The sequence below is a fragment of the Psittacula echo genome (assembly GCF_963264785.1).
Source record: "Psittacula echo genome assembly, chromosome: 15".
In the NCBI taxonomy this organism is placed as follows: Eukaryota; Metazoa; Chordata; class Aves; order Psittaciformes; family Psittacidae; genus Psittacula; species Psittacula echo.
The window spans coordinates 12041581-12068011 of record NC_137751.1 but is presented as its reverse complement, the minus strand read 5'-3'; the positions used below and the strand labels follow the sequence as shown (position 1 = coordinate 12068011).

Sequence of the window (26431 nt, the reverse complement as noted above, 5' to 3'; positions counted from 1 at the left end):
CCCAGGTTGAAGCCACCATCAGCGGCCGCAGCGCCCCCAAGGCCCCCGGTGCAGCGCAGTGCAGCCCAGCCAGCACATCAGGGATCATTTCTGGTCTTCCTCTTTTAGAGTGTCTGTGTCCCGCCGCGGAGGGAGCAAACTGGAACAAACTCTGTAGGGACACTGCAGTATTTTCCTCTCTCGCGTGTGCTCTCTTTCACCCCTGGGTTGTGGACTCAGCTGTAGACCCAGTGAGCTGGTTCCGTCACAATAAAATATACAGTATATATTGTAAATGACTCTGCTGGGCACCGAGAGCTTTATTCATAAGCGGCTTCCCAGACCCATCCTCACCCTCTATACCTGTCTCCAGACACCCCTGGCTGGATGGAGGGAACCTTCTAGGGAAGCCCCGCTGTGGGGCAGAGATGTCCCGTTGCATCCTTCCGGTATCCCTGCAGCCCTCCTGGCTTCCTGCATCCTTCTCTGCATCCCTCCTATTTGCCTGCAGCCTTACCACCCATTCCACCCCTCCCTGCGTTCCTGCCTGCATCCCTGCATCTCTTCCAACCCTCCCATTTCCCTGCATCCCCCCATTGGCCTGCATCCCTCCCATCCTCCTACATCTCTCCCTGCATCCTCTTATCCCTCCCATTTTCCTTCGACCCTCCCATCCCTCCCTGCACCCTTCTCTGCATCCCTCTCCGCATCCTTCCCAGCCCTCCCCTTTCCCGCATCTCTGCATTCCCACCTGCATCCAGCCCCTCCCTCTCTGCATCCCTCCCTTTTCCCTCATCGTTGCATCCCTTCACCTCCGCAGCACCCCCGTCCTCACCAGGCTCCCCCCCCCCCCCCGCCCAGCTTGTACCAGCCCCTGCTGGGCTCTGCCCCAGACAAAGGGGTCTCTCCCCACAGGGCTGAGGGGGGGGACACGACAGAGGAGATGGGTCCCAGGGGCTGTCAGGATCGCTGGGCTGGAAAACCGCCCTTCCCTGGGATCGGGAGCCTGGAGTCTGGCTCCGAACGGGAATCCCTTCCTGTCATGTGAAGAGCCACCCCCCACAAGAGGGGGCTGCTTCCTCCAGCCCCCCAAACCCCATCATCTCTATCACCCCCTTACCCACCCTCAGCCCCCCAAACTCCATCAGCTCTATCACCCCTTCTCGCCCCCCCAGCCCCTAGATGTCCTGGCAGCCCCTCAAGGTCCTATAATCCCCACTCAACCCCCACTGGCCCCATTGGGACCCCCATTGGCTGGAGCAGCCCCTCCCCAGTATCATGTCACGATATTGAGCACCACGGCGGTGCCCGGGGGCTCCAGAAGCTTCTGTCCGGCGGTGACGCAGCGGCTCCTGCACTGACTCACCCGCGGCGCTGGCCCGGCCCCAGCCCCTTCCCATCGCATCCCTGGGATGGTTCCGGGCAGGAGGCAGGGAGCGGCTCCAGGCGCCATCCATCACCCCGAAACCAGCCCATCCGCGGGACACTTCCCTGGCATGGGGAAGGGAAGCGGGGGGGGGTGCCAGCCACATCCCTGCGCTTCCCACCTAATGCGGCTGCGTGCGGCCGCCCCCGTCCCGGGAAACTTTCTCGTCCCTTCGCTGTGTCCTGCTGTGATTTCCATTAATAGCCAGCTGAGCCGCCCGGCTAAAAATAACCCGCGGCCGCCTTCATAAGGCCCCATAGTGCCGCCCCCCCGGCAGCACCATGGCCGAGCGCCGCGTCCCCTTCACCTTCCTGCGCAGCCCCAGCTGGGACCCGTTCCGGGACTGGTACCATGGGAGCCGCCTGTTCGACCAGTCCTTCGGGATGCCCCATATCCCTGAGGATTGGTACAAGTGGCCGAGCGGCAGCGCCTGGCCCGGCTATTTCCGCCTCCTGCCCCGGGAGAGCGCGTTGGTGCCGGCTCCCGGTTCTCCCTATGGACAAGCGCTGAGCCGGCAGCTGAGTAGCGGCATCTCCGAGATCCGCCAGACCGCGGACAGCTGGAAGGTGACCTTGGATGTGAATCACTTCGCACCCGAGGAGCTGGTGGTGAAGACCAAGGATAACATCGTGGAGATAACGGGTGGGTGATGAGGGGTGGGAGGAAAAGGGAAAGGAGATGGGATAAGGGGTGGGAGGCAAGGGAAGGAAGGGGGAAAGAAGATGGAAGGGAAAGGGAGAGGAGAGCAGAGGAAAGAGAGGAAAGGAGAGGAAAAAGGGAAGGGGCAAATCAAGGCAAAGAGGAAGGCCCCTCGTTACAAGCTCAAACTTGGTGTGCGTTCACGCTGCAGGTGTTACACAGGGTGCAGACACCCCCAGCCCCATGTATTGACCCCTCACTGTGCCCCCAGCCAGGATATGGGGTGTCAGGAGCCCCGCAGCCCCCTGTGCTCCCCAGAACCCAGCCGGGGATGCTGTGATGGAGCCCAGACCCCATGGCACAACACCAGCACTGTGCTGTGTGCCTGGTGGGGGGGGTCCACATGGGGTGGGACAATTCCCATCCAGCGGGATTGGGATGGCAGTGTCTGGGAGGGGCGGGTGCTCCATCTCCCACTAGGCTGGGGGACAAGGATGAGGGATGTGGGTCCCCTTGGCACCACGCTTTGCTCCCCTGGGATGTGGGGGATCATAGGATCACAGACTGGTTTGGGTTGAAGGGACCTCAGAGCTCATCCAGTTCCAGCCCCTGCCATGGGCAGGGACCCCTTCCACTGGAGCAGGTCGCTCCTGAAGGGGTCCCAGTTCCCCTGGTCCCCCACCAGCTGATGTTAAGGCAAAGAAACCCAGGACAGGGGCAGAATCAGCCCTTCCCCAGTGCCGGATGATGCTGGAACTGGGTGGATGGGGCAGGGGAGGGTGATTGCAGGCACAGAGCCCATCCAAGCCCTGCTCATCCACCCAGCCCCTTCCAACCATCCCGTGTTTCATTTCCCACAGGCAAACACGAGGAGAAGCAGGATGAGCACGGCTTCATCTCCAGGTGCTTCACCCGCAAATACACGTAAGTATAGGGAGAGGGGAGACGGGATCCTGGCAGCATCCCTGTGTCACTGGGGACCTCTGACCACCCTCCCATCCCCTCTGATGCCCACTGGACAAACTGGGGATGCTGCTCATCTAAACTGGGGATAACACTCATCCAAACTGGGAATAGCACTCACCCAAACAGGTGATGCTGCTCATCCAAACGGGAATGCTACTCACTCAAACTAGTGATGCTCCTTGCCCAAACTGGAGATGATGCTCACCCCCCCTGTGGGTACCACTCACTGCAACTGGGACCGTGCTGAGGCAGCAACGTGGGGCTGAGCATCGCACCCACGTGAGTGCCGGGTGCTGCATCCCTGACCCCATCTCTGCCCCACAGCCTGCCCCCCGGCGTGGAGGCCACGGCGGTGCGGTCCTCGCTGTCCCCCGACGGCATGCTGACGGTGGAGGCGCCGCTGCCCAAGCCCGCCATCCAGTCCGCAGAGATCACCATCCCCGTCACCGTGGAGAGCCAAGCCAAGGAGCCGGCCAAGAAGTGAGGAAGAGGAGGAGGAGGAGAAGCCACTGCCTCCCCACAAGCTGCATCCTCACCCCCATCCCTGCTTGCAGCCCCCTTTTTATTACTTTGTACTCACCCCATCACCGAGTGCCTTGAATCCATGTGAAGGAGCCAATAGAATCAGCTGGAATAAAGAGTGGTGAAAGAAACCTGGCCCCATTCCCTGTGTGTTCCCATTCCCAGTGTTTCCCCTATTCCCGATGTGTCCCACAGATGTGCTGTGGAACCACATCAAGTCCCTGCTCCAGCAGCTCTGGACCAGAGCATAGGATGGAGCTGCGCAGGGTCAACATGGCCAAAGCGAGGGGCACTGAGCCTTGCTCAACAGCATGGGGTCAGCATCACAGGGATCCACATCCTGAATCTCTGTATCCTGCATATCCCACATCCCAGGTCTCCCACATCTCAGGTCTCCATATCCCAGCCTCCAGCATCCTGCGTCTTCACATCCCCGGTCTCCAAATGCCAGGTCTCCACATCCCAGGTCTCCAACATCCAGGGATCAGCATTGCAGTTTTGCACATCCTGGGTCTCCCAAATCCTCTCTCCCACATCCCACATCTCCCACATCCCAGGTCTCTACAGTCCTGGATCTCATCACTGGGGTTCTCACCATCCTGCTCTCCAAAACTCTCGTCGCATCATCCCAGATCTGAACCCTTTGGGCCTCAACACCCCAGTGCCACCATCCTGGATCCCTACATCCCTGAGGAACAAGCACAGCCCCTGGGTCATGGGGGCCTGAGGGCAAAAGGGGCTTCATGGGCAGAAGCTCTGGCCACAAACACCCCGTCCCCAGCAGCATCCCCCTTCCTCTCACCCTATTGCCATGACCAAGGGGGCTGCACCCATGCAGTGGGGCTGGATGCGATGTCAGTCAGTCCCAGTCATGGTCCCTTTAGGCCCCATCTGGCCACATGCCCCTGTATGGAACCAGCCCTACATGGCTGAGGCTGGGCTCATGGCTATGGTGTTCCCACTTGGATAAATCCCACTAATCCCCCCTGAGTCATCCTGGAAGCAGACAGTGACCTGGGAGGAATCCTGCAGCTGCGGGGCCCCTCTCTGGGTCCAGGGGGGCTCCTTGTGCCCCAGAGCCCCAGCCCCTCTGCCCCAACAGTGCAATGAGTTTGGCAGCTCTCAGCCCCAGTGTGGGGCTGGGGTTGGCTCCTGCTTTGGGGGTCACACGTGCGCTTGGGGGACCCCCCTCCATGTGCATCACTGTGGGGATGGGTGACCATGGCAACCAGAGGGATGGGGATGGTTGCCATAGTGAGCAGCAGCCGCTGGCAGCGCAGCCTGGGGGGGATGAACACCAACCACTCCCTCCCTGCCGTGCATTCCGACCTGGAATGGGGCCAGCCTTGGCATTCCTACCTGGAATGGGGCAGGTGCAATGAGCTTGGCAGGTCTCCTGCCTCCTGGGAGGGCATCCATCCATCAGGGATGGGAGAAGGGCTGGGGGGGCCCTGCACATGGAACACCCCATTTTAGGGCTAAATCCTGCTCAGCAAGTGCTGAGAAGGATCCTGACTCCTGCCTCTTGCCTTCTCTCTCTGCCTCTCCCATGCACCTCTGGGGTAGACGGACACTCGGGCATCGTTGATGCTGCATCCCAGGGGATCCATCCCCTCCTCTAGATGTGCAAACAGGCCCCACCAGCGAGGGGAGCTGTGGGTCAGGATGGGGAGATGTGGGGATAACCCAGGCTTCGGGGGTGCTGGGCCAGGATGGGGTCCTGCTTCCACAACACCCCTTGGGCAGCCCAGTGGCCATGAGCCTGATGATGCCCCCCACAATGGCACCCTATAACCTCTCCCATGGCCAGGCCATGCAGGGCTGTGCCCATGGACCCCTCTTTGCCACCCTGCGGGGCTGCTGCAGCCCCTTCCCATGGGTCCATCCTGCCCCCCCCATTGCAGGGCCCATGAATCAGTTTCAGTTTATGGCTTCCAAAGGAAGGGAATATTTTTACAGCGTGAGTCACCGCAGGCGGCTCCGAGTGGAAAAACCATGGGGAGGGAGGGAGGAAGCAGCCACCAACCCCCCTGCTCCCATGGGAGCACCCAGGGGCCATCCCCACGGCATCCCCCAGGCACCCTCCAAGCTGGGAACACGGTGACCCCACAGGGATGCAGGGCATCATGGAACGGTTTGGGTTGGAAAGGGCCTTAAAGCTCATCCAGTTCCAACCCCAGGGAACCTCCCACTGGAACTCCAAGCCCCGTTCAAGCTGGCCTTGGGACGGCCCCATTTCCCTCCATGTTAATGAATGAGGAGGAACGGGAGGAAGGATGCCCGCCCCATCACCCCGACGCAGGCGAGACCAAGGCAGCAGCAGCGCTTGACGTCAGATCTGTAAGTTTATTTGCTCAATGTACGACGGCTACATAATGACTCACATTCATGATAGTCCATCACTGAGGAAAAAACCGCAAAGGATGGTCCGTGTGCGAAAGGATTCCTTACAGAAACACGGAGGCGGGAAAAAAGAAGAATCACTGATTTCGACCTTAAAAAGAGTTTCACTGCATAACATGACGAAAAGCACAAACAAAGGCTCATTCAAAGAACACAGTCATTGTTCTCCTACACTGCGATAGTTATAGTTTCACCATGACGAACACCAGACATTAAGGTTAAGCTAACACTGGTGTCTTCTTTTTGCTTTTTTTTTTGTCTTTTTTTTTTTGTGGTTTTTTTTTTGTCGCTGTTTTCAGAACAAAATAAAATCCTATAGAATCGCATGTCACTAGAGCAACACCCAGAACAGATCAGTTTGTTACGATCACTATCGGGATAGAGCAAACTGTACCCCCCGGAAAGGAAAAGGAAGGGAAAAGAAAGGGGGGGAGGGGGAAGGAAAGAAAATAAATTAAAAACCCGGAAAAAAAAACCAAACCTTTAAAAAATTGGGTTTTGAAGACTATTTTGTCATAGGAATACAGAACATCTACAGTATAAGTTAATAAATTTCAAGCTACTGTATAGAAATACGACACTAGCATGCACAATATTGTATCAATAGAGTAATGGAGCAGTAATCAGTTCACTGGAGAGACAGTATCATAGGCAAGTGCATCTCTTAGAAAACCAAAGGAACCATTCAAGCTGCTTCAAAAATCAAGCCCCTGACCCCCAAACTCCCTTTTGAGCCCTCTTGTGCCATCTCTCCTGCGGAAGTTTCCTAAAGCAGCCAGAGCAGAAGCCAAAAAGAAGGGAAATGAAAGGAAAAAAAAAGGCCAAAAAACCAACAAAAAAAAAAAGATAGGTTTTGTAATTCCAGTAAATCACTTCCAAATGAGAGAGCCGGGACGATGCTGCTCATGGGTTGAGCAAAGGAAGGTAAGAAGCTTAAAGCCATCTTCCAGCCCATGGCAGCGTGAGCATCCTGCCATGGGATGCTGTTCACAGGATGTACTGCTGGGCAAGACCCTGTGTGTGGAGGCATCCCAGTCCAAACCAGCTTTACCAGCATCTCCATGGCATTCCCCGGAGCACAAGCACCAGGCTCTGCTTGCTCCACAAGGAGTCGGGAGAGCGGCTTTGTGTGACAGTGGGGAGCTGGAGCAGCATCCCCGTGTGCAAGCCATGCGTGCAGCACCACGGCGCCCTGCTCTCGCAAGGGACTGGGACAAAGCCTGAGCCATGCGTGCAGCGCCACGGCGCCCTGCTCTCGCAAGGGACTGGGACAAAGCCTGTTTCTAAAGTGGAATCAAACATGCAGGAGCGTGGGGTTTCCCTTAGATGAGCCAGAGGACGGCAGTGAGCTTCCAACAGCGATGGGGAAACTAAAGCGAGAAGTTAGTTTACTCCAAACAGGGTAACTATTCCCTGCTAAGCAACACAGATGTCCCATTTCCCACCCCCAGCCAGATCAGCCTTGGGCAAAGACTTTGCTAAGAAGAGAACTAAGTTCCTGGGCTCCTGATGGGCGATAGAAATGTCTATGATTGTAGCTCTTCCCCTTCGGGATTTCTCTACCACATTAGTTTCTAAGCTCCTGAAGTTCACTCATTACACCACAAGCTTCCCCAGGAGAAAGGAAAAACGCACCCGGCTTCCCTGATGACAAACAAGGGAGCCTGGGTGCCAGGGATCTGCTGACAAACCTCATGGTACAGTGGGAGAAAGTCAGGCAGAAGTGAAATGGCAGTGCAATCCCTGAGGAAGCAGCTGTGGCACCTTAAAAATCAGGATGGTCTTTTGAAATACCAAACACAGTACATGACATACAGACCTGAATGCTCTTTTTTATTTTTTTTTATTATTATTATTATTATTTTTTTATTATTTAAGTGGCATTTTTTTTTAAGTTTAAACACTTCCCCCTTGTCTAATTGAAGTTCTTACACCTTTTTGCTGTGGACTTGGAAAGAGTTGAAACAGCCGCTAGCCAAGCACCTGGTATAAGCTGTTGACCAAAAAAACTAGAGCAGCTTTGATGTTCCTCAGGCGGGCGGTCTTCTTGCCTTGGGCCACACAGAATAGCTAAAGCCAGTCCACAGGCGAGGACTGATCAGGAAGGCAAGCCAAAAGAACTAGCAAAGAAGAAAGAAGAGAACACAAGACAATCAAAAGGCTTGATGTCATATGGCTGTAATGTAGAGATCCTGTAAACTGCAATTTAGTGTTAATACTGTCAGCTACCCTAAGAAATACCTCGAACCAAAAGAAATCACCCAGAAAGATGGGATGGCCTAAACCCTCGAGCTCTGCGAGCCCGGAATTCTTTAGTTCTTAATTCCTTCTGGATGTGGGGATTTGAGGCTATGCCCTGCCAGGCAGAGCGCCGCAGAGAGATGCCCCGTGACGGGGGACGGACACACGGCACTTGGACTGCGGAAACAAACGCACAAAGCCTTACTGGAACCACACAATTCCTGACTGGAACCGCACAATTCCTTACTGGAACCACAGAACTCTCTTTTTGGTTTTTTTTTTTTGTTTGTTTTCTCTCCTTGCGTTCCTTTAGAAAACGAGGGCCATTCCATCCACACGAATTCGGCTTAAAACCCCTTTTTTTTTTTATCTTACGTGGTTTTTTTTGTGTTTGATTTCTAGCAGTAAAGTTAAATTAAAGACAGCTCCACTTGTATTAATAATCTACAGAACAGTCCATATGCCAGTGAGGCTGCTATTCCATTACCAGCACAGCCAGCCTGACTTCCACTAGTGGTGTTTTGGCAAAAATGTCAACGAGGCAATCAAAGACAGGTAGTGGGGGGCCTCCCTGGGAAGGGGTCCCCTCCCTTGTCCCCCCCCCCACCCCTGACACCCCCCCCACTCGTGGGAAAAAAATAAAGACTGCAGTAGTTAGCATCAGCGTGCGGCTGCCAGTCCATCGTGGGGGGGTCTAGTTGTTGCCTTCACCGCCGTCGTCGTCTTGCTGATCGCTCGTCCAGAGCGTTAGGTTGTCGCGGAGGAGCTGCATGATGAGCGTTGAGTCCTTGTAGGAGTCCTCGTTGAGGGTGTCCAGCTCGGCAATGGCATCGTCGAAGGCCGTCTTGGCCAGGTGGCAGGCCTGCTCCGGAGCGTTCTGGATCTCGTAGTAGAAAACGGAGTAGTTAAGCGCCAGCCCGAGCCGGATGGGATGGGTGGGCTGCATGTGCTCCTTGCTGATCTCATGAGCTTCGCTATAGGCTTTCTCAGAGGACTCCACCACGGTCGCCCTCTTCTCACCGGTGGCCACTTCAGCCAGGTAGCGGTAATAGTCCCCTTTCATCTTCAGGTAGAAGACTTTGCTCTCGTACTGCGTCTCGCTGCAGTTCTTGATCAGGTAGTTGTCCAGCAGGCTCAGCACATCCTGGCACACCGCTTCCAACTCCTTCTCGATCTTCTCGCGGTAGGCACGGACCATTTCTATCTTCTTCTCATTGCCGTCGGCAGAGGTCTTCTGCTCGATGCTGCTGATCACTCGCCAGGAGGAGCGCCGTGCCCCCACCACGTTTTTGTAGGCGACGGACAACAGGTTCCTCTCTTCGTTGGACAGAGGCTCATTCAGCTCCGTCACCTGCATCAAGAGAGGGAGAGACAAGAGAGACATGTGGGTTACGCCCCAGTCACTTGATGTTCCCATTGCATGGTCGGGTGTTCCTATGTATCTCTAAGCGAGACGCAGGAGAAGGCAGCCAGCTTGCAAAGTCCTTCTGTCATCCAGCATTTGCTCCCATCCCAGAGAGAGCCAGCTGGGAAATCACGCCGTGGTCCAGTCCCCCAGCAAAAGAGATGGGTTTGGTTTCATTCTGGGTATTCTCCAGCTCCTAAAGAGTTTTCCAGAGTGAGAAAAGTCTTCTAGGAAAGAGATGACTTCCACCTGTGGGAATAGAGTTGGACTTGGTGATGGAGGTGAGAGGGATGGGCAAAGCAAGAGGGTGGAAAAAGTCTACAGTCACGAGCCAGCCGCATGGATTAACAATACCATAACTACAGGGTGCTCAGCTTTCCCACAAGCACATGCTTCTGAGATGCCTAAAGAATACATCAGATGTTAAAATTACAGCTGCCTTAAGGTATGTGCACAGATAAGGACTTAAAAGCTCACGTGGTTAAGAGTATGCTCTTCCCACACAGGATTTTCTCTGTTGAAGATAACTGTTGATGCACAGCATCACTTCTACCTGCCTCACACCCACAGCAACAGGGAGCTAGCAGAACACAGAGCCATCTCACAAGCAGGCTGCCAACCACCACCTTGGCCAGTTCAGCTACTGGGCAGCATCCCACTTGATGCTGCAGTTAGCTCACTGCAGCTCCCACAAGCCACCTTTAGTAGCCCAGGAAGGGCTCGCATCCCCCTTGGCTCCATGCTGCATCCCAGATGCGGTTCTGAGCCCTTGGAGTGGGTGCAGCAGCCAGGCCGCTCCATACAGCTACTCTGCTGTTGAAGCACACAGCCCTGGGTTGTGTGTGATGTGCTGCTTCCTGCAGAGGCTCAGCACAACTGCAATGGGCTAACTGCCCCGGCATGTTGCTTATGTGCTGCTTCCAGCCTGCCTTGTGCTCTAAGTTCAGAGTTCCAGCTATCTGTATTGCTAAAGGACTTTGGAATGACTCCATTCTTCCCTCTGAGTGACACCTGCACAAACATAAGTAAGAGATGCTGTGAGGTTAAAGACATCTTTGAAAGCTGGTGGAGCACTGCAGGTGCCCCCCTGCTCTAGGCTTATGGATTGCCTATCCTTGGAGATACTCAAAACTCCATGAGGTTAATGAGGGTCCTGTCCCATGTAAGCTGCCCTGCTTTGAGTAAGGGAAACCATGGAAACATCCAGAGATCCCAGTCTCCCTTATCCTCTTACCTTTCAGTTGTAAATGGAGTGCCCAACACCAACAGCCACACAAGACAATCGCTGACTTCAACAGCTCCCTGTCCTGACACTGGTTATGAAGGTTGATAACCACAGGAGGCTTTTAGCAAGATGCTCTCTAAGCAGAGATACCAGTTTTAAGCGTGGACCAAGCAGGTGATTTTAAAGCTGCCCTTCAGCTACATCTGCAGATACTTATCACTGCAGAAAGGAGATTTGCCTCCTTTCACCAGAAGAGTCTTGCTGGAGGACAGACTTACTAAAACTACAGGGAGTTTCATAGGATTAGCTTTGCCATAAACATTTTAAATTCGAAGCTATTAAGGATTATGGAAGAAAGTTGCCTGTCAAAATCCTTCCAACAAACTGGCTGACAGATGGAAGGTACCACCTGTGGAGAGAGCAGGTTCCTCCAGGGAGCTCTGCAGGGAGCTTACCAAAGCAGAAAGGGAGCCTTGTTGACTGCTTCCTAGCAGTAGCCAGGCTCCCAGAAAGGTAGAGCACCGCAGGGATGCACTGCAGAAGAACCACATAACATGGCCAGAGCCAGGGACCACATCCCTCAGCACTAGGAGAGGGAAGAGGCTGCAGTGCCACACATATTTCAGTTTGCAACTGAGCTGAGAGAGGAAGAAATGAAAACCATCTGGCACTTGCATTCCCAGTAGGAAGAAATGCAAGATGCCCAGGGCACCAGGTATCAGACAGCAAGCATATGCTTAGCTGCTTTCATCGGAGAGTCACTGGAAGGTGGAAAAGATGTATCCCAGGTGAAGCTGCCTTTGAGAACTGCCATCATCCCAGAACCTGCTTGCCACATCTCAAATGCTGCTGCCCACGTGCCTGCTGAAGGCTGCATTGGTGTCTTCTGCCATGGACACACTCTGCACTCCAGCATGGAATTGCAGTCCGTGCCATGTTGCTTTTACCAACAGCTCCATACGAGTGACTATCTCCAGCAGAAAACCATCCAGAAACCACTGCAGCAACTCACCAAGTGGATGTGGGTCTGTGCCTTCACTGCAAGCCTGTTCTGGCCAACCAAATGCTGCTTTATCCTTACACTGCAGGATACCACCACAAAGCGAGTTCGATCAAGCCAGAGGCTAATCAGCAAGCTCTGATATACCTGATTTATAGCATTGCATTGAACGCCTGTGGTGTGACATCAATAAGGCAATATCCTGCATCAGGCCTGGATTAGGTCTCATTACAAGCCCTTTTGGGGAATTTTTGCTCATGTTTGTTTCCAGCATCCTGATTATTAGCAGAACATTCCCCCTTCTTAATTCAGACCCTGGAAGGGCAGCACCCTCACGTATAGACCAACCCTGTGAGCATCAGGTCACCTGACGCCATTCCCAGCACTGTTATAGGGAGCTGAAGACCAAATATCCAAATATCCTCAGTATGGCGTTAAGTTTGGCAGAAACACAAAGGCACCGGGCTCTGCCTGGAAGTCTCACTGCTCTCCGGGAAGCTCAGTCAGTTGGGACTTTTACTTCCCTGGTTGACAACAGAGGAAAGCAGAACTAAGCAGAACTACCAGCAGTAACTACTAGTTACTGAGCACCACGAATCTCAGTACCTGTCAAGCCTCATTTCCCCTGCACATTGGGGCAGGAGATGCATGTGGCTGAAATGGAGTCAAGCCTTGCATGTGGCATGAACAGCCAAGCGCTACGAGCTAGCCCACATGCTCACACAGCTGGAAGCTTGATAGATGCAAGTCTTTAGCTATTCTGAAGGGAAAAAATAAGAAGAAAATAGACCTTTTTCATCTTTCTTTCTGCTTCTCCCCACAAGCAAGCCCAGCCACAAGAGTGGCTCTTTATCAACACAGAGCAGCAGATGTCAGCCATGGTGCTTCTCATTTCCCTGCTAGTCTGTAGGTAACGATCTTACTTGCAAGAGCTTTCCCTGTGCCCTGTCACCACATGTGACACACGTGCCAGAGCCAGACCCTTCACATGCTGCAGGCAGAAGCCCTGCGTAAGGGCAGAGGACACCTCACCATGGAGCAGTCTACATTGACAGGCTTTGGCCTGGAGACACTCTCCATCACCAAGCTTGAGGATGCTGCCAAGTTCCAGCCTCACCGGTTCCTGCAGCCTTTGAGGGTGCAGTGTCTGCACCACCAAGATTCAAGTGCCCTAAAGGCATAGAGGCAGTCCAACAGTTCCCATTGGACAAAAACTACTGGGAGTTGAGGGCTTCTCCTGCTTAAGAGCGCAGAGGTTTGTACAAAGCAAAGCCTCTGACTTGCAGCAAGGCTCTTCAGAGGTTCTCCTGATTTCCATGCTGCAGCAGTGAGCTCTGACTCAGAACTCTGCCCAAAACCTGGCACGCTCCTGACATGCCCAAGTGTCACATCACAGCCAGGGCAAGGCTCAGCCTCGGGCGAGAAGCTGCAACAAACCTGCCCCTCATGGCAAGGTCCATGCTCTCCAAAGCCCAAAGGTTGGTCCCACTGCACCTTCTTTCCAGAAGCATCCTAATGAGCAGGCTTTGAGACCTACAGGGAGGTTTTCTCCCAGCCAGTGGCAGGTTAGTTTGCTTACAGGGCTTACTCCAGGACTCTTACATTCCACTTTTCACCTTGCACCCATAGGTCTGAAGTAATTTCTGAGTACATCATGAAATAACCATTCTTGAGGACCCTAGAGAAGCTGCAAAGGAGGATTTTGTTTTAGCTGCTTATCCCCATACACGTTTCACTTGGTTTTATAACTAAGTGCCCATCCATTTATGGCTCCTACCTAGCTTTGATGTCTTATCTTAAAGCATACAGCAGAGCAAGCTGAGCGTACCCACAGCTTCTTCCCTGAAGAATGCCATCAACATTTGACAGTTTAATCCATGTTCTATGCCTCAACACTTCTGCTTTTGGGATTGCCTGAGTCCCTGAAGACATGAGGTATCTACAAAGGAGAGAGACAACCATGAGAACCTCCAGCCACCCACTGAGAATGGCTGTCGAGTATCAGAGCTCCTCTTCCACCAGGATACACAACAGCCATCTCCTCCTTGGCACTTTTGTTTCCTCTGTTCTATCTACAGCTCTGCACCATGTAATTAAGCATGTTATCTCCCAGCAGAAACCCTTGCTTGGAAGTAACCCTGAGGCCCAGCCTAAAGGTCCCCTTTCCCATTTCATTCTTCTTTTTAAAAGCAAATATGCTTTTGAAACAACTTTCTGTCCAGAAACCGCACCACTGCCATTCTTAGCTGCTCCAAAGCCACTTGCAAGGAGAGGAACCAGCACACAACCACTTCAGGCTCAAGCAACTGATAACGTTCATGACTACCTGCAGCCATGCCAGCTTCAACCTATCTCTAGCCATTGTCTCATGGGCGGACCCCATCACCCACATCTGCAAGCACCCCCGTCAGCAGGCTGAGGGTCATTTTGGAAGTGACACACCAGAGACACTGTTTTATCATCCCCATCTCCCTCTACATTCAGCTTCTGAAGAAATGCCTGCCCCCAAGCACATTAAATGTTCACCATACCCAGTGGCTTCGCTACAGTCATGATGAGATGTTGCACAACCCAGGCAAGAACAGCTTCTCCTTGTGTTCTCCAGAGCGAGCTGCCCTATGACACCATCGCAGCAGTCGCGAAGATGCTTTTCTTCAGCACTGTCCTACTTTGGCACAAAGTAGGCGTGTGTTAAACCAGACCTAAATCTAAAATCTCACCAGATTGCACTGGTTTGGGTTCATTCCTTCCCCTGCCTTCTTCCCCACGTCACCCTCCCAAAGTGGAAGTAACACCATCACTACCTTCTCTCCTTGCTCATTCCTTCCACTGTCCTCTCTCCTCGTGGTTGATCTCAGTGTGGCCAAGATGATCTCCAGCTACAGGTCAAGCCCTTCTTCTCATCTCAGACAGGACCAGAAAAGCACAAGCAGGCTGTGGGCAGAAGTTAGTTCCCCACTGCTGTCTCATTTGACTGTTTCAGTATGAATAACCCCATGCTAGTTCCCACTTTTTAAGGTGTTGGGGCCACCATTCATTGCAGGAAAGCAGTTGAAGGCACGTGGGATGGGTCTGCCATTACATTTTAAATTGCTCTGAGTGCATCAAGGACCAGTGTCTGCAAAGACTGTTAACTGCTTATAGGATCTCCAAGGTCACTTAAGCACTCCAGACACTGATGAAGATTTCTGCATGCTCCTACAGCTAACACAGGCTTTCATCCCACTCTGCAGCCTTTATTATTTAAGTTGACTTTGAACCACCCAAGACAAAGTCTTCAGATTGTGAGGGAGAAGTGAAAACCAAGAGCTTATCCATGTCATTGGCCTCTGTAGCTTAAGAGCTACTTAAACCAAATTGAATTCCATTGTGCTACACACAGGTTCGATCAGTCCTTGGAGCCTGCACATCTACTCCTCTTCAGTCTGGCTCTGCTGGATTTCAGCTAGAGAAGGAGCAAGTTTCGACTGCTTGGGGCATTCCTGCATGTAAAAGGTTGTAAGGGAGCCAAGGCAAGAAAGCCAGTGACAACGGCAGAGTGCTGAGCTCTATTCTGTCTCTCATAGCAGCATTTCATGTACCAGCCCTTATCTGCAGTGCTGCAGTCTCAGCATTCGGTCTAACGGCTCAAGTCTTTCCTGCTGCAGAGCACCTGGGTGCCAGCGATTTGCCTCACCCCCTTCTGCTGCAGCTCTGGAGATAAGGCCAGCACAAGGGAACATCCTCCTGCCTTCCATACATGGCTTCCAGGCATGTTCCTAGCCCTTGCAATCTGCCATGGCTGTTAAGTTGACAGAGGGTGAGCCCAGACACATCACATAACCAGCTGGAAGAAGGAACAATCCCAGCTTGAGCACTACGTATGCTCTTCAAGTGCATCAGTGCAGAGCTACAAACCACTTCTCAATTAGCACTGCGGTGTCTTGTAGCTGCTCCTATGGCTAATATCTGCTTTTTGAGCCATTAAGGAAATAAGCCCAGGCTGTTCTTGTCTGTCTTATTACCACCCTGATTCTCCTTAGCCTTGCTCTTAAACAAAGATGAAAACCTGATTCACTGTCTTGCTGCCACTACCTCTGAAAAGCCCTTGGGAATAAAGCAGCCATCTCTGTTGGTCTAGTGCCTTCCTGCCACCAGATGGAGAGAGCAGCAACTCAAACCACATCAGTCCTAGCACTTAAGCGGACCATCACTCAGGGCTCATCACACCATTTCCAGCAGATGGGATACCAGCACCTTTGCCTCCTAACTACAAAGCAACAGAAGGGATGCCAAGCTATTCCCAACCCAAGGCTGGCAAGCTTCATCTGCCTACTTTCGTGTGTCTGCAAGCACCTTAGGAGCAGCCTGAGATCACCACCCTTCTCCACAGCTTGGGGAGATCTCCTGCCTCATCCAGTCTGTTCCCTTCCATGCCTTTTCTCTAAAGCACATGGAAGACCAGTGCCACAGCATGCCACTGCCATGGGAGCTCAGATGTGCTCCTGGAGCACGCCACAAGTTTGAGGAGCTCACAGCAGATCCTTTGGAAAGGAGAAAGCTATAGGCTTTTCTGGGCTGCATTAGATGTCTCCATGTGCAAGCTGAAAAGCTCTTGGAGAGTAACTGTAGCTCTTCCTTTAAAACATTTCTGCATATGTTTTAAAGACTTGGGGGTCTTCTCCATTCAAGCGTTATTCTTCTTCAGAAAACTCCATCCACTCCCAGGCTTTTTTAGCTGAAGCAGACATCCATGGCAAGCCCACTGGCCATTTCTTGGTCAACATATGGGAAGGCTATTTGTTTCCCCTCCAATTTATGCAAAACAAAGCCAAACCAGACAGACTTCAGGGACATACTAGATAAATGGACCAAGTTTTTTGTGAGGAGGGTATTCAGTGCTGCTGGGAGCATGAGCTGCTTAAAGACTTACCTCACAGCTTCTCAGCATGCTAATCTGGCTCAGATGTTAGTGATTCCCTGCTCACCTCCAGCCCCATTGCCAGGCAGGAAGTACCCTGCCACCAGATCATCAAATCCTCCCTGGAGCTTCAAGTGCCAGGGCTTGTCCTTAATCAGGGGCTCAAAAACTGATGGCATTATGCTGTACCCATGACCTCTATTCACTTGAGCCAAGAGGGGAGAGGACAGATGATGTGCCATGGGCAGGACACCTTGGGAAAGGTTGAGAGCAAGTTCTGGCTGCTGAGCGAGCCTGCTCCCAGCTCTGCTGGAACAGGATGAACTGGGCACTTCTTGGCTGCTTGCACGGCTTCTTCCTGCATGGCACAGCCATGCTCCAGCAGGATGAAATGGGAGAAGCTGCAACCATGCAAACAACTCCCTGCAGCCAGCCCGTCAGTTTAACTGCTTCGTGTCATTACCCTAAAGGCTTCGGGCTAGCTGCACATCTGAAATACTCAAACACCCCAAGATCCTTTGCTGTGCAGAACCAGCAGCTCCTTGCAGGCTCTGAAACGTGTTTCACCACATTAAACAAGAGGCTTTGCAGAACACCCAAGTGGACTGCAGCACGCCAGCTCCACCATAGGCTTCATTTCTGCATCAGTGAGGAAGGTGATTATCCCTCCAGATGTACTTTACTCTCCCACTGCTTCACAGATTTCAGGCTTGATCTTACACACCTCTAGCAAAGGCAATTTTATCTCGTTTCTTCACTGAACGTGCAGAACAGAACGTTTTTGCTCTGGCAGCTTTCTGGAACACTGCAGCCAATATTAAATTGCAAGAGGGTCACTTCACTGTTCTAGATTTGACTGTGGGTTTAACTACCCTCGCCTGGCTCCAGCTACCTCCTCCCAGCCCTCTTTTGAAGCCCAAGGGACTAAGTACCACAGACTGGATGTGAGAGCATCACAGGTGACAGAGCCCCTCAGGCACAGATGTCTTGACACCACCAAACACAAGGAGCCAAGCTCCCAGCTTCAAGGTAATGAAATATTCATCCCACGCTAACAAAGCCCAGCAGCATAAAGGCAAAGCTGGGGTGCGTTCCTCAGCTGGGTGTAAATCAAAGGCTGTTAATCTCCCCCAAGTTCTCAATCACTGCTGAATACTAAGCATTAGTCTTTGACAAATGCAGCTCTGCTACAGCATATCTGTTAGCATAGAGCACAGCAACAGCTTCTCCTAACTACTATTAATAAACTCCATGCTGCGGAGCACCATGACTGTCCAAACAACACGTCCATCAGCAGCCTTGTTTGAGGCTGAGGCTTGTCGCTGTTGTTTTCTAGAGCACGGCTGTAACCATCTTAGAGAGGAGTCAGAAGCACACTGACATGCCAAGCAGCTCTGCCTGGTACGTAAGCAAAGATATATCCGAAGCAAGCCAGCCCATCCAGTAAGATCAGAGGGAATTTGCAAACAATTAAGGAATGGTTTGTACTTTGAGCCTCTGCAGACTTGGGTTCGTCCAAGAGCAGCTGCCTTAAACACCCACAGACTGACTCAATTCCAACATCTCCTTTAGGGAAGAAAAACATTAAGTACTCTAATCCTTAAGCTGGGATCACTTTAAGGGAATCTCATGCCATCATCAGTGACATGTTCTCTAGTTACTCTCCTCCTGCTATTAACTAGTGCACTGCCCTTGGTCACCAGATCACTAGTTTGTGCCAAAAATCAGGTTTGTTTAATACCTTATTGAGCATGTGCTGGGTTATTCCTGAGATGTGACTAAATCTGGGTTAGCAGAGAAAAACCTGAGACTGGGGGGAAGCTTGTATTTAAACAGGCAGACAAAGGCTTTTGTTTCAGCAGCTACACAAAGGCACTGCTTTTGAGAGTCAGCCTCATCAGTGTTTCCTGCGGCCCGAGGATTGCTGCCTCATCATTTCAGCTCTGCTTTCCAGAATTTACCATTTCTGGGCATTTCCAGCCCCCACCAAGCAAACAGCCAGGGTGAGACTCTCAGAGAGCCCCAACCCTTGTGCTCCAGCAGCTCTGGCCCACTGGAGGGGCTGGAATGCTGCGGCAGCTCAGGCTTGCTGTCATTGTGCACTAGGAGAAGCTGGACAAAGCCATCCTGCTGCTGAGCTCCTCCCCGAGACAGGCTCCCCACCAGAGCCATGGGTGGGAATCCAGCATCTTGACATCCGGGCTCTGGAGAAAGGAGACAAGCTTCTTACTTTAAAGGAATAAGGAGCAGAATGGAAGACCTTTTGTCACTGTTTTCCTTCATTTTAGGATGGGAAGAGAGATTTTGCTCATTAGATGAAGCAGCCAAGGGGGACAGACATGAGAAAGCTGGCCATGCCCAGCTGAGGAGATGGCACAGCACCAAGTTACACAAACCCCACAGCCAGCTGGTTGCGGGTCTATATGCTTCCCCTTTCCTGCTCGCTCCAGACCACGTGCAGATGTATGAAGGCCCCCATAGCTGCTAAAGGCTGCTCTGCTTTGTAGGGGTGAGGTGGGAGAAGGCAGAAGCAGAGACCAGGAGGGATCTCAGCAGTGCTCTCTCCTACATGGGAGAGCACCTCCACGCTCCCCTCACAGCCTCACTCATCTTGCAGGGCCCTCCGCCACCCATGTGTAAACACTGTGCAAGCCATGAGGCGGGCTCCCACAAAGCCATCTTGTGCCCATGGGTGAAGAGGAGTTCCCCCATCTGCAAAGACCTAAAGCTGCACAGGCAGAGTGTTTTATCTGACTGCCACCAGTGTGAAACCGTCCATGGCCGTTTATCTCAACAGCATCCTGAAGCCAAGCCAAAGGTTTCAGAGGTGGAAACACAAACCCACCCTATCTTCACCAGCTCAGAGACAAATCCACAGCTACTTCCCCTTTGTTTCAGCAGATGCTAAAATGAGTTTCCAAGCTGTCACTTCCCAGTGGTGACCATTGCTTGCAGAACCAAACCGAGTGAATACCTGCTCCTGTTTTCATTATCTTTCTGGTTTCCAGACATCACGTTGCCAGTTGTCTGCAGACGTGTGAATCTAAGAGGAGGGAGTCAGGGAGACTTCAGTCAAGGACAAGTTACGATAGCAGATAACCTTTCTAGTGAAGAACAGAGGTTGGTGAAGGCTTTCAGCCTTCCAGAAAGAAATAACAAAGGCCTGGAAGCAAAGGAAAGCCAGGCTGAGCTGGCTCAGTCCAAAACCACTTGTAACAGCATTAGCTTTTGAAAAAGCTATCTTGAGTTGTGGAGCACTGAAGTGTTGAAAACCACCTGGAAATATCAACCAAAGACAACCCAAGCCCTGCATCACAGCTTTGCCACAGTGAAGTGGAAGATGATGCCTGTGTCCTATCAAGATGGGCAATGGAGAACTGCTTGGGGAGCCAGGCAAATCCTGTTTCTCTGGGCTCTGCACCACAGTTATTCCAGTACACATTCATGTTTCACTGGCAGTCGCAGGTCAGGAAGTAGAACTGGGCAGAAAAGGAGAGGGCAGCTTCAGATCTGCAGATCCTAAATGGCCCAGACACCAATCCTACTGAGGAAAGGCTCCCTCAGGTCAGACCATAGGCATTTTCCAACCTGCTCCTCCTCTGTACCTGTCTCTGAACACCTTGGTGTCTGGCTGGGATGCACCAAGCACCTAGCTCAAGTCTGAACTAGTCCAACGGTCCTTTTTGCTCTTCCCTGCCGGGCTGGTATCCAGCTCCCAACATGCTACTCACTACTGGCAGTTGGGCACACAAAAGCTTGGAATATGTGCTCCTGCACACAACTTCCTATGCATCTATTTGCACATGGTTCACCTAGCATGAAGCCGCACAAAAGAGCTCAGTTGTAGAGTTCATGTATTATACCCTGCCAGACGCATCACCATCCATGGAGGTTCCTCCATGATGTGAAGTCATGGCTACCACCCTCTGCTCCATCACCTACACCTTAAGATGTGTTTGTTCATGTATCCTCAAGAGTCACAGCAAGTGGATCAATTCCTAGCTACAGATATGCATCAATCAAAGTGATAAATGTGCTAAGCACATCTCATCTTTTCTGATGCTTTCTGGCATGAAGATGTGCACACTCCATGCTTCACCCTACCCAGAAGGGCAGTTCCACAACACCCAGATGGGCTGGCTGGCACGTGCTCACTTGTGTTGTCCCAGAGCATCTACTGAACCCAAGGGAGCACAAACTCCTTAAAGATTCAAGACAGAAGACTCTATCCAAGGTGAAGACTGCTCACCAGTAGGACAATACCAGAGGCCTCTGGCAACAGAAGCTTACAAAGCTCCTACCAAGCTCATTTTGCCCTTCATCAGCACAGCTTAATCCCACCCTGAATGGCACAGACCATCCCATAGAGGTATTTCGGTGGGAGGCAGAAAAGCAGTCTGCTGATCCTCCATCAATGCACCATCCTGTGCACACTGACCTCTTTCTTCATCTCAGTCCTAACTGTGCTACACCCAAGCATGTGATACCCTGCTATGGAGCGTTGCAGTGAAGTCTCAGCGCATGTGCTCTAGAGGTGCAGGTTTCAATTCAGAAAGCACTTCTGGAGCTGAAGTTCTGTGATTGCCCTTAAATTGCTGTTCCTGCAGCTTTCAGCAAGCCCAGGTTCACATCACCAGTGCCCAAAGAGTCTATTCTAGAGAGCACCTCTGGGATCAGCTGGTGAACAAAGCTTGGGCAGATATGGCTTGTCCATACACGTCACAAGCTTACCTTGTGTTCAAAAAAGATCAACCACGAAAAAAAACCCAACAAAAGAACAGATACTAGAAAGCCCAATGAGACTCCTGGAGCCAGCCATCTTCAACCACAAACAGCAGACCAAGACAATCCCCACCAACCTTTTTGCACTTTCAGGGCCGGACACCATCCAAAAGACCTGGCTAAGCCCAAAACATGTAGGAGCTCCTGAAGAGCCCTTCCTTGTCAAAGAGCTTGACTGTTTGCCTGTACCCCAGACACCTGCAGAGCCTTCAATTCTCTATCACAGTTCCAGTATCATCCTTGTTCAATTCAAAGACCTATTTCGAACCAAACCCACACCTGGCTGCTACACTTGTTCAACAGAGAAACCCAGCACGGTCTCACAAGTGGCTTTCCCTAAAGCACATAAAGACTTACCAAGGAGCTCAAAGGGGAGTTTCTAAGAGCTCAAGCTGCTGAAGGCTCACCAGTTAACACAGTTCCTGTGTTCAGTGTCCACTGCACATCATTACCTGCCCATGGCTTGGGTGCAGATGTGCAACAACTCAGCCTACCACTACAAAGTCCTGAGGGTGCTTTACACAGAGATAACCATGAACCATTAGGAGGGTGGAAGCACAGCAGGACAGCAGCCACCCTGCCCTGACCCTGCGGGCCTCCAGGAAGGAAGCCCTGCTCCCTGCTTGTTGAGTCACACTGCCCCAGAACCACCCCATCACTCAGGTCTGAACAAGCCCTCATTGCTAAAGGGCAAGAGGACTTCTCTATGCCTCCTCCTCTGTGAGGAAGAACAAGCTGGGAAGCATGCAGCCATATGCTGAGTGGTCCAGGAGGCACCACGAAGCTGAGCAGCATCTTGCCTGCACACAGGGCAGCAGCAAGAGCATCAATGTAGTCATTAGATGCCAACATACCCCCTCCACTTCAGCACTGGAAATGGTTTCTGCAGAGCCTTCCCCAGCCCCCCTGGGAAGTGCTACTATATTCCTTGCTCCCTCCCTACCATCACAGATGGCCTGCCCAGCACTCCTCCTGGAGAAGCCTTCCCACCTCACCCTTTGTCTTGTCTCCGCTGCAGAGCAGAAAACAGCTAATCATCCCTGCCTCGCTCCCCTGGGGACCTGCAGATAGGAGGGATTTGTGTTACTCCTGCTCTTCCCAAGGGCGAGTCTGTGTGTGTGAAGCCCTGCTATCTGTGCTAACCTGGTCACTGGATGTGGTGGGTGATAGCCTGCCAGGCTGGTGAGCACCACGGCAGGAGCGCAGCACCAGGGAAGGCCTGTGGTTACCCACATTTGCTCTTCTCCTCCACCCACAACTGCCATTTACTGCACCAAGACCCAGTTGTGTCTCATGCTTGGGCAGCAGCCATCTGCCTTTCAACAGCTCCAACCCTCACCTCAAATCAACCCACCACAGCCCATGGTCCCCAAAGTCAAGTAGCCACATGTTCCACTCACAGCAGATCTTCAATGGGTTCAAGGACTCTGAACCAGGTTCCATACCTGCATGATGCCTAGGTGCAATAATAATCCTCCCCCCACCCTTTTTAGGTGAGTTATTGCAATGGGCTTGCTTGTTCTCCTGCACATACTCTCTCACTCCAGAGGTCTACGGGGATACATGTGCTCTGCTCCCCAGGCAGGGCGAAAAAGCCTCCAGCAGCATCACTGCTACCCAGCTAATGGATATCGATCCACAGCCCTGGTGCTGGGACGGATAGAAAACTCCTCATGAAGCTGAACCAGACAACCACAGGCACTGCAGGCAGCAAAACCCCAATGAGCTGGGAAGGAGACTGCTGGTGCTGCTTGGGCACAGCATCAAGTGGGCTGGCAAGCCCAAGGCAACACTCCCAACTGACCAGTGAGGTGCATTCCTGCTCTCCAGTGCATGGTAGGGCTGACTGTACCCCCAGACAGTGACAAGGGACATGACCAACGTCATGCAGCCATACCCTGGACCAATGGGCTAAGCCCCACATCCTTCCCTGGTACAGCATCACCTCCTGCTCCTGCTGGTAGGCGAAGGGACCATCTGCTGTGTTTAACTGACATTCCCCAGTGAATCTGTCACATTTGGGGGATGAAGGACCAGCCCCACTCCTGCAGCAGCAATGCAACTGCACGCACCAACCAGGGGCACTGGCACAAAGCACTTGCAGCAAGGAAGGAGCCAGAACTTATTCTATATATGATATTATTTGGAAGAGATTATTGGGACCCTGTACATCACTGTGGCAAGCAGCAGCGGATGAATCAGCAGCCAGAAAGGGGCCCAGTATACTATTTCCGTTTCAAACCACTACGATAGCCAGCACAGGCTCTGAGGAGGCAGGGCTGAGGCTGGCAGAACAATGCCATGTCACCACCAAAACTCTCAAATTGCAGGAGGATGAACCTCCTTTACACCCATCACAACCACAGCAGGCTTAAGGGAAAGCCATGTGGCATTCCCCAGCACGGTGCTCAGGAAGCAGCTAGCTTTAGAGGGTGGGAGACAAATCGGCCAAGAGCTGGGGGATGCTTCTGCATCACCTTCTCTAGACGCAGCCCACATGCTCTCTGCTACCACCTGGGTGCATTGCAGCTTGGACCACGGCATATGACATCACTAGGCGTTGCTACGGAAATGAGTGCGAGGTCATCAGCCTCCCGCACAAGCGGAGCTGGGGACAGGGAGGACCAGGGGTGCCGTGCCCGGCACCACCGCCCGTGCCCGGCTTCGGGCAGCACGGGGCAGCAAGGAAGAACAAAAGCTCTGCCTTTTGTTTGCCATGGTGGCAGGAGGCAGCAGCTCTCCCGCTGTGAATCGCTTCCTTACAGTGACCCATAAGCGGCGTGAGCCTCGACTCCTGCTTCACCAGGGCTAAAAGGGAATAAAACATAGAGATCATCTCCAACACCACTTCTGGTTTAAACACCCAGCAAGCTAGGGACACTGCCTGGCAGGAATACTGCACCACGGCTGTGCATCCCAGGCATATCCCTGTTGGCTTTGTCATAGCGGCTGTATTATCCATAGGAAATGAGCTGTAGGATGTGCTCACACAGCAGGCTTTGCTTGGAAACGAATAGATGCCGTTATCAGAAAACAATATAAAGGCCATAGCACAGCAAAGGAATAGCCCCAGCTGGTTTAATATGGTAATATCATTTTCCCATTATCCATATTTCATTCCTGGATAAGCCATCTCCTCCCTCCCCGTGCTCAGGCTGTGACAGTTTCGTCTGCTATGATCAATGCAAGGTTATTGACAAAATGGTGCAATATGGGCAAACAGAGCTGCACCCACGGCAAACTGCGACATTCCTAGATCAGCATTCCCTCCCCATCAGGCAGGGAGGACACCCCAGCTCCTCGCAAAGGTTCAGACCTGACTAAGAAGACAAACATAAAGCACAGTTTTCCCCTTTAAAGCACCCCCTCCCTCCCTCCACCCAGTCTAGCCTCTCTGCAATATGACAAATGCAGAATCTTCTGGAATGACTTGATCCTGCCTCCCACGATTGCTTTGTTTGCAAGATCAGATCAGGGATACGGGGCTTTTCTTTTTCCTCCCTTCTTACATTGTCAAAATGTCAGGATTGAAGGGGAGCCGTTCAGTGTCACAAATCAGATCAGCCTGCTATACGCAGAGTCTTTATTTTAAGAGCGTGAAATGAATACAACATGACTCAATTCATAAATCTCCAACCAAGTGCAGTAAAAATAAAGAGCTTTGACAGCGAAAGGGCTCCCGATCTCTGGGGTCACGAGCACACACCAGCCTCACCGACCGCGTATGGGAAGGGATGCACGGGAGCCACGGGGAGGTATCTGGGCAGTGGGGAAGAAGCGTGCATGCAACACTCCCCCCCTTATTCCCCACCCCACAGCCTTGCCCTATTGGGCTTGGCAGCCCCCCAAGTGACCGCTTGGGGGGCGCTGCACCCTGTGCCCCCCGTGCTGGCGCAGGGCAGGGAGCAGCAGTGGGGATGGGAGCAGGCAGAGGATGCGTGAGGCAGGGAGGGGGGCCTGGTGTGGGGTGAGAGAAGGGATGGGGTAAAGGGGTGATGTGTGGGGCAGGGAGGATGCTCTAAGGCAGGGGAGAGCATATGAGGGACAGAAGGGCAGAGGAGAGGATGTGGGGCGGCACAAGAGGGAACGCATGGGGGCTCTATGGCAGGGGAGAGCTTGCGTGTGGAGCTGCAGGGCAAGGGAAAGAAGGCGCGGGGCTGGGGAGGGGACTCTAGAGCAGGGCAGAGGATGCGTGGGGGGCTCTAGGGCAGAGGATGGAGATGGGGGAAAACAACGCGTCCCTGGGCAGGGAAACGCAAAGAGAGCAGGACACAGGAACCGGTACCGCGGGCAGCACAACGACCGGAGCCGCACGGAGGGACGGCGATGGAGCCCGCAACCCCCCCGAGCCCTGCGCCCACCGCGGGGGGCAGCACGGGGAAGGCGAGGGGAGCACGAACCCGCACCCGGGGAGGGGAGCGGGAAGTGGGAGGGGAAAGACCCGGGCCGCGGGACGGCACTCACGTTCTTCATGGCGGCCGCCATGTCGTCGTACCGCTCGGCTTGCTCGGCCAGCCGGGCCTTCTGCACCAGCTGCTCGCGGTCCACCATCTTCGCGGGGCCGGGGGTAGGGCGAGGAGGCTGCGGGCTCCGGGAGGAGGAGGAAGGATGAGGAAGGGCGGTAACGGGAGGAGGAGGAGGGCGGGCGACGGCTCCTGGCGCTGCTGCGGCTAAGGCGGCGGCGGCTGCACCCGGTGCTGTGCGCGCGCCGCGGGCCACCACAACCCCCCTGCGCCGAGACCCGCCCCCCGGGCCCCGCCCCTGCTCCCACGGCCTCCGCGCGGGGCACGACGGGAAATGGAGTCCTCAGGAGGCAACGGGGAATAGGGAAGACCCAGATTATGGACTACAACTCCCGTCGTGCTTCGCGGGGCGGGGCCGCACCGTCCCCTTCGGCCACGCCCCCTTGGGCTCGCCAACCCCGCCCCGCGGGGTCCCGCCGG

At 53.1% G+C, this 26431-nt stretch overlaps 2 protein-coding genes across 3 annotated transcripts; one reads left to right on the top strand and one right to left on the bottom strand.

Moving 5' to 3' along the window:
* Positions 1–1686: 1686 nt before the first annotated feature.
* HSPB1 (heat shock protein family B (small) member 1) lies at positions 1687–3494 on the top strand (the record flags this gene model as incomplete). The annotated part of the gene is made up of 3 exons (XM_080630236.1): positions 1687–2047; positions 2905–2968; positions 3335–3494. 3 exons carry the CDS (start codon positions 1687–1689, stop codon positions 3492–3494), a joined length of 585 nt encoding a protein of 194 aa, XP_080486362.1.
* Positions 3495–5973: 2479 nt separating this feature from the next.
* YWHAG (tyrosine 3-monooxygenase/tryptophan 5-monooxygenase activation protein gamma) lies at positions 5974–26211 on the bottom strand. Of its 2 annotated transcripts, XR_013958089.1 has the most exons (3): positions 25953–26211; positions 7213–9527; positions 5974–7155 (listed from the first exon to the last, which is right to left on the bottom strand). XR_013958089.1 is itself a non-coding variant. In XM_080630230.1 (2 exons), exons 1-2 carry the CDS (start codon positions 26037–26039, stop codon positions 8871–8873), a joined length of 744 nt encoding a protein of 247 aa, XP_080486356.1. In that variant the 5' UTR covers positions 26040–26211; the 3' UTR covers positions 5974–8870. The 2 variants fall into 2 exon arrangements, 1 of the variants encoding a protein (XP_080486356.1); XM_080630230.1 differs by having other exon boundaries at positions 5974–9527.
* Positions 26212–26431: the final 220 nt, after the last annotated feature.

What these genes read in the sequence shown, in the direction of transcription:
- YWHAG (XM_080630230.1), bottom strand. Translation starts at nt 26,039, where the DNA reads ATGGTGGACCGCGAGCAGCTGGTGCAGAAGGCCCGGCTGGCCGAGCAA. An exon ending in TGGCGGCCGCCATGAAGAAC is followed by an intron (nt 9,528 to 25,952) that starts GTGAGTGCCGTC and finishes CTCTTGATGCAG; the next exon opens with GTGACGGAGCTGAATGAGCC.